This window comes from Anarrhichthys ocellatus, unplaced genomic scaffold, assembly GCF_004355925.1.
Source record: "Anarrhichthys ocellatus isolate YVR2014 unplaced genomic scaffold, GSC_Weel_1.0 scaffold8, whole genome shotgun sequence".
NCBI lineage: Eukaryota > Metazoa > Chordata > Actinopteri > Perciformes > Anarhichadidae > Anarrhichthys > Anarrhichthys ocellatus.
Window position 1 is genome coordinate 10245027 of NW_022280038.1, and position 10227 is coordinate 10255253.

The window sequence follows — 10227 nt, forward strand, 5'->3', positions numbered from 1 at the left end:
ACATACACATATATATACACATATATATACATACACATATATATACATACACACACACACATATATACACACACACACACACACACACACACTTGTGGGAAAATGTTGGATGTAAAGATTCCAGTTTTTTCAAATTTTTGTCAAAGAAATTATCAAAGAAATTCAGCTCATGTTTTATCTTTTTTATGATTTAGCAAAAAGCACAAAAATAACTGTCCCGACGCTGCTCGAGGTTCAGAGGGTTGATGACATTAAGGGGCAGTTCTACCTCTAAATACTATCTTTCATGAGTCACGTTATCCTCGTGTAGGTTGATAAACTGAACATGGAGGCAGCTCCACCCGTGTGCCAGCTTCCTGTTGCTTCATTAGAGGAGGACAATGAGAGAGCTTGTCTCTGCTAATAAAAGACACATTAATACCTCGTCTGCTTGAATGACTCAAACACAAGCATTGTGTGTGTGTGTGTGTGTGTGTGTGTGTGTGTCTTTTGTTTGAGTTCGTTAAAGCCCGTTTTCTGTGTTTTTGTGAAGTGCCCATTATGTCAGTATTGTCTGTATACGTGTGTGGTTTAAATGTTTTTTCCTCCAAACTTCTGTTTGTAAAAACTGTCAAGAACCAAAAGCTGGTTTTGAATGCGTGGTCAGATTTGTAATTTTGTTCAGTTATTCTTTAATCTTTTTGTTCCTAAATTATATCCAATTTCTGGTTAATTTCACGCATTCATTGCTCGTTTCTTCTCCGTCTCTACAGTCAAACGGTTGAATAAATGCAAAAATGTCAACATGGACACCAATATATGTTGATACCCACCAAAGCAATGATTAGTCTCCAGTTTATACATTTTGTTTCATATTTACTCTCATTATTATCGACCCAAGATCTTCCTCTTTTGTCAGTGTTTTGGTTCATTTAGTAAAAAGAAAATAAGAAGCCTAAGTTTGATGAAATCTTAAGTAAATAGGTAAATCTGAGAAACTATTGCTTGCAATTTGTATTAAGTGCCATTAAGTCATCATAAGCTAAAAATGTCAGGGAGAAATCCTCCGTAAAACAGAGACGCGATTTGACTTCAAAACACACTGATCTGTAATGACCAGAAGTGAATTATGAAACGATAAAACAGATTCTACATTCTGGAAAGGAATACAAATACGAGGCTTGATACAGATGAGATTATGATGAGCAACAAACTGAACAAACAGTCCTCAGGCATTGTTAAGATCTTAGTATTAATGCTGCGTTACATTAATAAAACAGTGACATTTATTAGAAGCATCACGAGACGCCGGAGAGAGACGAGCTGCAGCTGACCATACGATGGAAAAGGTTGAAGGTTGCATACAATGAAATTACTAAGGTGTTTCATATTAAGAGAAAATAAAAAGAAAGTACTGCAAAAGTCAAGAAACATGAATAGATAATAGAAAAGTAAAAATATGTACAATATATTTGGATTGGAATGAAAGAGCTGCAATGTGCAAAACATTCATTTTATTCTAATGTATTCTAGATATTGTAGCAACAGAGGTTACCTTTGATCTGAGCTCTCTTCTAAAAAAAGTCAAACTTTCTTTATACCACGCACGGCAACAAAAACACTGCATCCATGTCGCAGCTGCAGCATTTCAATTTTAAAAGCCGTATATATATGTAACAAATCGTTTTTTCCTTCAGATACGATGCTGCTCCCAGCGAGCGTTCTGATTGGCCTGCTGTGCCTGAGCCACGCCGGCGGCGCGCTGGGTTTCGCCCGGCTGCAGGACAACGTGGAGCAGCGCTCGGCGTTCTCGGTCGCGCGGACCAACAGCATGGAAGGCGGGCCCAAGATGACCGTGACCTTCGACGCCGTTTACGTCAACATCGGCGGGGATTTCGACCCCAAGGCCGGCTTGTTCCGCTGCCGCATCACGGGCGCGTACTACTTCTCCTTCACGGTGGGGAAGTTTCCGCACAAGGACCTGTCGGTGATGCTGATGAAGAACCGGAACGAGGTGCAGGCCATCGTGTACGAGGAGAACGCTGGAGAGGAGAGGAAGGTAGGTTCGGGCTAGCCGTTTTCCCTCCAAGTAAATTCTTACAAAAGGTCTTTTATCATGTGGAAGCTCTCCAGGTGTCTCGCAGTGCATCATGGCTCTTATCACAGAGGGTGTGTTTGTGTTTTGGTGGGGATTGAAGGCAGAACCAGAATCTGGTGTAATGAAGCCTTTGGGTTCTCCATCCTCAGGTGCAGAGCCAGAGCGTCATGCTGCAGCTGGAGTTCGGCGACACAGTGTGGCTCCGTCTTCACGGTGACCCTCGCTACGCGCTCTACAGCAACACCGGACACTACACCACCTTCAACGGTTACCTCGTCTACCCGGACACCTACGGCTTCCAGACGCACCACCACCAGCACCCCGCCCTGGAGCCCCACCAAGACAACCAGGCCACGGAGCCCGTGAAGTCCGGAGCGAGAGAGGTGGAGGAGGAGCTGCAGCATCGGGAGGAAGAAGAAGAAGAGGATGAGGACGATGACGAAGAAGAGGACGAGCAGAGATCCGCCTTCTCGGTGGGGCGCACCCAGAGCATCGTGGGAGTCGACCAAGCGGGCATGCCACAGCACCAGCCGGTCGCCTTCGACACGGCGTTCGTCAACATCGGCCGGGACTTCAACGTGACAGAGGGGCTGTTCACGTGCCGCGTCCCCGGCGCCTACTACTTCTCCTTCAACGTGGGCAAGCTGCCGCAGAAGACTCTGTCCGTCAAGCTGATGAAGAACCACCTGGAGGTGCAGGCGATGATCTACGACGACAGCCAGGGCGAGAAGGCGCTGCAGAGCCAGAGCTTGATGCTGTCGCTGAGGCCGGGGGACACTGTCTGGCTCTACTCCCACCAGAGGGACGGCTTCGGGGCGTACAGCAACCACGCCAAGTACATCACCTTCACCGGCTTCCTGGTTTACCCAGACTTCCCCAACACCACCACCAGCAGCAGCCAATCATACGCAGACAAGAAACCCTAGCTGCAGCACATGAGCGAGGGACTGAACATTGTGGGAGGAATTCATGCAAAAGTGGAAAAAGGATGGTTTGTGTGCAGAATACTGGCGGGTTGTCTTTAACGCTTCCTCTACAGATGAATTCCTTCTCAAAGTCAGAGAGACCTTGGACTGAATGAATGAAAATCTCTATCCAGCTGACGGCGTCACAGGATTTCACTTCATCGCACTCGAAAACGTGGAAACCTTGAACGTCAGTGATGTGAACTCCAATCGAATGTTTCAGTCTAAAACTCAGTCGTTACCCGCTCACCTCTGTGTCGACCCGACTCTCGTTCACGACCGCCACAAGGAGGATATCGTAGTTCCACGTCATTGCACCAAAAAAAAAAAAAAAAAAAAATCAATCTTGTGTCCACTTTAAGTGCTTTGTAATTCAAGTATTTTATAATTAAATCATTAATAGTGGGTGCAAAAGTTGACATACGTCCTCTGGCGGGAAAATAGTTCCCGCTCCCATTTGAGTGAAAACAAAATGTCAATTCTGGCAGAAACAAAATGGTGATTAAATACATCTGATGCATTTCTTTAAGCTATAATTTAGGCTCCTAAACCGCAGTAATGGAAGGGGAGTCTGGTCGTCCTACATGAAGGTGAAGAGGTTCATTTTCAAGTGAAATACTTTCTGTAAGTGCATTTATTATCCTCGTCAAAAGACTTGGTGTTTCTGCTCATGTGTAAAAAAAAACAAAAAAAAAACTTGACTTTCTTTATGTCTTTAGAGGCATGTGGAAATGTTATGAACAGTGCGTTTTTGTGGAAGAAATGAGTCGCTCTTTTATTTTATTTCGGAGCGTTTTCTCGGTCGTAGCGAGAGAAGAGGACGACGGGACGAAGCAGACGTCGGTTTTTGGGAAAAACTGCGTCTCCGTACCGTCTGGACCATAATTTGATTTCTAATTCTTCAGATGACGACCTCAGTGGGGGGAAATTGAAAAAGAGCTTCTCCCGGGGCCTCTGTAATATGCATGTCTGTTTAATTTCACACCGCCGGGAGAAAGACGATGCTCTTCACATAGCGATGAACCTTGACTTCATGAAACGTAGTGTGATCACCATGTGAAGAGATACTTTACAATGTTTGTATTACAGCTAACTGGAGATTTCTGTTTTAAACTATCGTCTGAACATCAATTTACTTACATTTTTAAAAAAAAGATGAAACCGCGCAAGAGTTTTATGAATTTAAATGAAAATACAGTATATTGGACTACAACTCAAAAGGGTTGGCCCACCTACTGTATATGTCCCTAACATAGGAAAGAAAAAAGCTGTTTGTTTTTCTTTTCTCATATGAAATACCGGAGACTTTTAACTTTGCAGAGCTTTAAGACGTACTACAATCAAAATAATCTGAGAAGGGAACAAGACTCTGGTTCAACTGCTCACAGCTCATAGACATTCAATATGCAACCTTATAAATGAAGATGATAAACAGTATAAATATCACATCCACACCGAGGCCATAACCCGTGTACAAGGGTTCACAGGTCGATATTCTAAGGGTTCAGTTAGAGACCACTTCCCTTAGGACTCCTGCTGAATTTAGAAACCACCTAGCTGGTTCATGAACCCACAAAAACTTAAGATAAAGATAAAATATTGATTGGTAAATGGGATATTTGGTTGTTGCTTGTGCACAAAGACAGCATAAGATAGAGAAAGTAAAGTGACAGTGGTGTTATTAATAATGTCACTTTTCTGTAAACAATTCCTCTAAAGAAGTGCATTCAGCACAGCATTACAATTAAGATTCCTCTTGATATATTTAAAATGAGATATCTAAAACACCATCACAATAAACCTGGAAATGTATGAAACACACAGTGGCGAAAGCTGAATTTTCTGCCGAGTCATAAGAGTCTCCACCTCACAGCGGGTAAAACACAGGCCTCACACCTCCTCTGAAAACTAATAAGAGCCAGCGAGTCTCCTGCTTCACACTCTCACCAGGCCTCTCTCCATCGCGCCGTCACTAAATCGACTATTTCCTGTCTTCCACGGCTGCACTGACTTCTAAGAACGTGACACGGTTTTGGGACAATGAGATGCTAATTTTATTTTTCACAGTGTGAAATCATACTGAGCAGTGTTCCTCATTTCAGATCGTGATGTATTCCGTCACAGTCTGACCCCTTGGTGTGGTTTCTCTATTCCAGCCTCAGTGAGAGTTCAGAGCACAGCGGCGGACCGATGATTGCTTCTGTTGAACTTTAAGACAGACCTGACTCAGTTCAGAAAGTCAAGATCAGAACCACAGAAATAGAACGGACTGTGAACCGTTTTCCCCGGTCATTTGACTGGTACAAAAGAAAATGCAGATTGTTGTTTGTTGTAATGGTGACAACACACGTTGGTGAGGGTCGTAAAGTGTTCGCCAGGAAGACAGCGGACGCAGCGTCGTAGACGGGTGGCTGGCTAGTTAGCTAGCTAGTTAGCTTGTTCCTCTCTGGAGAGGGCGGCGAGTGAGGCGGAGGGACCGTTAGACCACCAGCCTGCTGTTCAGCTCATTTTCTGTAACCGGTGTAGCATTAAAGCATGGTGGGATGAGCAAACGTGGCTAGTTTGCTCATCCCACCATGCTTTAATGCTACACTGACAGTAGTGTGTGTATGGAGCAAGTTGTTAAATGTTACTCATTTCCTCTGGCGCTCATAACGCTTCACACCGTTACTTCTCCGCTGCTGGTTTTGGCTCCGATCATCCTGCTACGTTGATTTGAACGGGAATGTCCGTTCTGCTCATCTTTCCGTTTCTTTGATCACAATTCGTGGTGTGTGAAGTGACTCGAGCATAACTCATCTGAAGCACTTGTGTGATGCATGCACGTAACAGAAAATACAGTGAATTTAAAAAAAAAAAAAAGATTTCTCATGACTTGCTGAGCAGCTTCACAGGGTCGACGCCTGTTTACTGTGCATTTCTATTAAGTGAATCGTTTGTACAGTAACTGACAATGTGTTGGATGTTTCTGGTCTGTGCTTTATTTATTTCTGATGATCCTGATGAAAGATGGATCATCTTGTATTACAAACTATGTCGAGCAGACGTGAGTCAAAACACTGTTGGAAATTTTCCAGAATTAGTGAATTGTGCCCCAAAAACACAAATCCAACCAATAACTGAAAGAATATTAAAAAACAAAACAAACATTTTGACCCACGTCTTGTTTTCAGTAGTCTGGCTCATGTTGACTCTTTGAACATGTCTCGAGTATTTCTTACATGTTCAATGTTACAATGCTTCAATGAAAATGTTTGACAAAATTAAAAAAAAATGGAAATGTACAGCATGAACTCTGATTGCATCCATGATGTGAACTAAAGATGGGATCAGCAGCAGTCAGAGGAACCTGATCATTCTTGATTTGATATTGTGTGCTGCAGCATCAGCTGCTGGGGGACTCCAGTATCACAGGCAGAGGCCCAGCACGTCATCATGATCACAATTCAGATCTTCACAATCAAAGTGAGTCAGAATTAGTGGATACTAATAACTTCAAAAGGCCTTTAAAAACACAGTTAATCACTCAGCTTTTTACTGTGATTTTATGTATTTAACCAGTTAAAACCAGTTGAGATAACATCGAGCGCACATCGATCTAATACTAATAAAAACAAAAAGATAAAGTATACAAAATATTTCACATAAAAGAGTAAAAATAAAATGTTATCCGACTTAACTAAATAAATGAGTTCACGATGAACATGTATGATAGACAACCGCTTTTAGTTTACAAAATAAAGTGCAACATTTCAACGTGTACGCTTCACGCCACAGAGCTCTGAAGTCCAAACAAACAATAAATTACATTTCTACAGATGCACTTTTGCAGCCTTTTTTTATCAATTATAAAAACACAGTGAAGCGCCACAAGAATGAAGCAGAAAAGAGACAAAACTCATGACAATTAAACAAAAACATGTTTGTTTAATTGGACACCACAGCAAGTGCAACACACATTAATAAGGTGGCACTTCTTATAGAACCAACAGCGGAATAAAACATCACCAAAGCAACATAGATATGAACAATATAAACTCAGCAACAAACACACATTCAAGCAAAAGTGTAGTAATTGCGCAATGCACACACACACACACACACACACAGTTACAACAATGACAACATTGTGCTCACCTGTCTGACATCCTTCTGTGAGTCTTTGGCACCATAATAAAACCAGTCCTCTCAGCATCTCTGTCCCAGTATTACCAGTCCACAACCAGCAGAAAGGCCTCACTCAGGTCACTGAAATATCAGCTCCTCAGTGAAGTCACATGGGGGACCATGAGCATTTTAACATTTAGCATGGTAGCAACACCCAGCATGCACCTGTTGGATGTGTTTGATTTTGTCCACTGAGCATGCTGGCCGGGTGGTGCATTAAATCACTAGATCTCTATGAAAGCTGCATTCTCTCTAGTGACCATCAGGGGGCGACTCCTCTGGTTGTATAGAAGTCTATGAGAAAATGACTCTACTTCTCTCTTGATTTATTACCTCGGTAAACATTGTAAACATGAGTTTATGGTCTCAATCTCTAGTTTCAAGTCTTCTTCAATACAGCATGATGTTCATTTAGTACATTATGGTCCATTTAGAGTCACACAGACCATAAAGCAGGGGATGCTCGACTAATATCGATTAGTGGATTAACCAGTTGACCACTCACCTTAACATACACGATAAAGGTATTCTTATGGATTGGTTTGCTTTTCTTATTATTCTTTTCACTATTGTACTGTTTGTTATGGACTATTTACCAAATCAGATTCCTTGTATGTGAAAACAAACCATTTCTGATACTGATATACTGTATAAGGCTAAATAAATAAATCTGTAATTGTTGTGCACTTTATAACCTGAACGTTGAGCTCTGAGTAACTTTGACATTTGTCACTATTTTTGTTATTTTTTACAAACCAAACAATCAATCGATTGATTGATTAATGGAATAAATTAGCAGCAGATGAATCAATGACGAAAATAATCACCAGTTAATAGTTCAAAAAGAGCTCAGCTTTTACGTCAATGCACGAGTAATAATAATCAAATGATAGATTATATAACAGTTAAGCAGTCACACACAAAGAAGAGTTTGTTACAGTAGCAAGAGTGTTTGTATTTTTTATTAAAGTCAAAAGTATGTGGACACCAAAAGTTAGGCTTGTTTTGTTTTAGGCCCAACTGAAAGGTAAAGAGTTACATTATCCACATACTTTTAACCAGAAAGACACTGAAATAATAAAAAATGAACAGATCCACAACAACTCTAATGAAGGTTGAGTTATTACTGTTTTTTATTTACATAAATATTTCAGGTGTGGTTTGTTCAGGAGTCCCAGAATGACCCGACCAGACAGAACGTGGTGATGAAACAGAGGAACGCTTCACTTGGGGGCCTCGGGGGCCACGTCTCCGGCCTCCAGCTTGGGCGCGACCTCTTTGGGCTCTCGGTAGGCGGGGAACACCTCCCACGGCGTGTTCAGGTCAAACTTCCTGAACTCCTGCGACAGCTCGACGGGCTCCGCCACCACTCGCTTCACCTCGTCATCGTAACGCACCTGCAGAGGGAACGTGCTGCAGTTTAGCAATTTAAATAAGTATGAAGTCATTTCTGTCTAAAATCTGCCTGGTCTTGGTGGAATATATAAAAACAAAACTACGTGAGAAGCCTTAATTAATGCTGACATTAATAATTCATTATTTCAAAGAAATCTATGTAGCTTCAGAAAGTATTTAGGCCATAAATGATTCCTTCTAAACACAAACTATTAAGGATTTTTAAGGTTTAAGGCAAACCCCGGATTAATTATCACAAGATCAATACATTTATTTCATTTTTAAATCACAGGATCCTGCAGAGTTTTAGCTCATAAGAGTTTGGAGCACAGAGATAGAATATGAACAGAAGGGGCATTCCCATTCAAACAAACATGGCAGGATGTTCAGAGAGGCGGACATTTGTTACGCTTTCTGTTGCCATTGCGACCGTTGTAGCGGGCCAACTTCAAAATAAAAAAAATGTAAATTAGAAAGCTAGTGAACTAACTAGCAGACGGCTGGCCAGTTAGCTAGCTTGCTAATTCCACCGTGCTTTAATGCTACATTGTGTCGAACGGTCTCACTCCCCGCATCGCTGGAAAAAGGGCATGCTAGCTAGCTAACTAACTAGCCAGCCGTTCGTCTCCGGAGCTGCAGCCACTCTCTTCCCAGCGTGACGTGTGTTGTCACCACAACAAATATCAACAATCACCATTTGCTTTTATGACCATAGTTAAATGACCACAGAAAATGGTTTAACGTCCTCTCTCTTCCTATTGTCTGGGCACAGCTTCCATCCTGCCAATACGAAGACACACTAGTCACACACACCGACGAAGCCGAATAAAGCCGACTGAGTACCTCTACGTATCCTGAGAGAGGGAAGTCCTTCCTGAAGGGGTGACCCTCGAAGCCGTAGTCCGTCAGAATACGCCTCAGGTCTGGGTGGTTAGCAAAGAACACGCCGTACATGTCCCAAACCTTCTCTCACACACACACACACACACACACACACACACACACACACACACACACTTACTTCTAGGCTCAGTTTGTCCGAATGTCAGTGGAATTCAAATAAAACCGGACCGGTTTCTTGACTCACCTCCCTCTCGTACCAGTTGGCGGCCATGTGGACCGGAACCGCAGAGTCCACCGGTGATAACTCGTCTGTGTACGTCTTAATGCGGATACGAGATTTGTAGCGCAGCGACAGAAGGTGGTACACAATCTGTAAAGCAGCACACACACACATATAAAAGACAAATAATACTCTCCTGTCAAAGCTTTATTTCACAGGTAAAAATGTGGTGTAAAATGGATTAAAAGACTATAACACTACAGTAAAGGGGCAGTCTTATCAGATTTGTTACCATTAATTGTCACCATTAGGCCATATGTCTAGGTGTGTCTGTGTGTGTGTGTGTCAGCTACCTCAAAGCGGTTCTGCCGTGATGGGATGTCGACAGCCGTGAGGTCGATCATGTTCCTGAACTGGGTGTTGGTGTGGTCCCTCAGGAAGGTCAGCACAGGGATCACTCCGTCAGGGTGGATCATCACCTCCAGCTCGTTGTAACAGCTCACCTAAACACAGACACACACACACACACACACACACACACACACACACACACACACACA

General features: G+C 42.6%; 2 protein-coding genes across 2 annotated transcripts in view; one reads left to right on the forward strand and one right to left on the reverse strand.

Annotated features, from left to right (window-relative positions):
* The window catches only part of c1qtnf4 (C1q and TNF related 4), a 29049-nt gene extending 25995 nt beyond the window's left edge, over positions 1–3054 (forward strand). The window contains exons 2-3 of the mRNA XM_031848628.1: positions 1677–2038; positions 2227–3054. Coding sequence (XP_031704488.1) covers positions 1682–2038; positions 2227–3003 — 1134 coding nt within the window. The 5' untranslated portion in view covers positions 1677–1681 and the 3' untranslated portion in view covers positions 3004–3054. The remainder of the gene's footprint in view (positions 1–1676; positions 2039–2226) is intronic.
* A 5103-nt stretch (positions 3055–8157) lies between these two features.
* ndufs3 (NADH:ubiquinone oxidoreductase core subunit S3) overlaps positions 8158–10227 on the reverse strand; it is a 3832-nt gene continuing 1762 nt past the window's right edge. Inside the window, exons 4-7 of the mRNA XM_031848634.1 lie at positions 10021–10170; positions 9692–9817; positions 9448–9567; positions 8158–8606 (exon numbers count right to left, since the gene is read on the reverse strand). Of these exons, the coding sequence (XP_031704494.1) occupies positions 8433–8606; positions 9448–9567; positions 9692–9817; positions 10021–10170 (570 nt within the window). The 3' untranslated portion in view covers positions 8158–8432. The remainder of the gene's footprint in view (positions 8607–9447; positions 9568–9691; positions 9818–10020; positions 10171–10227) is intronic.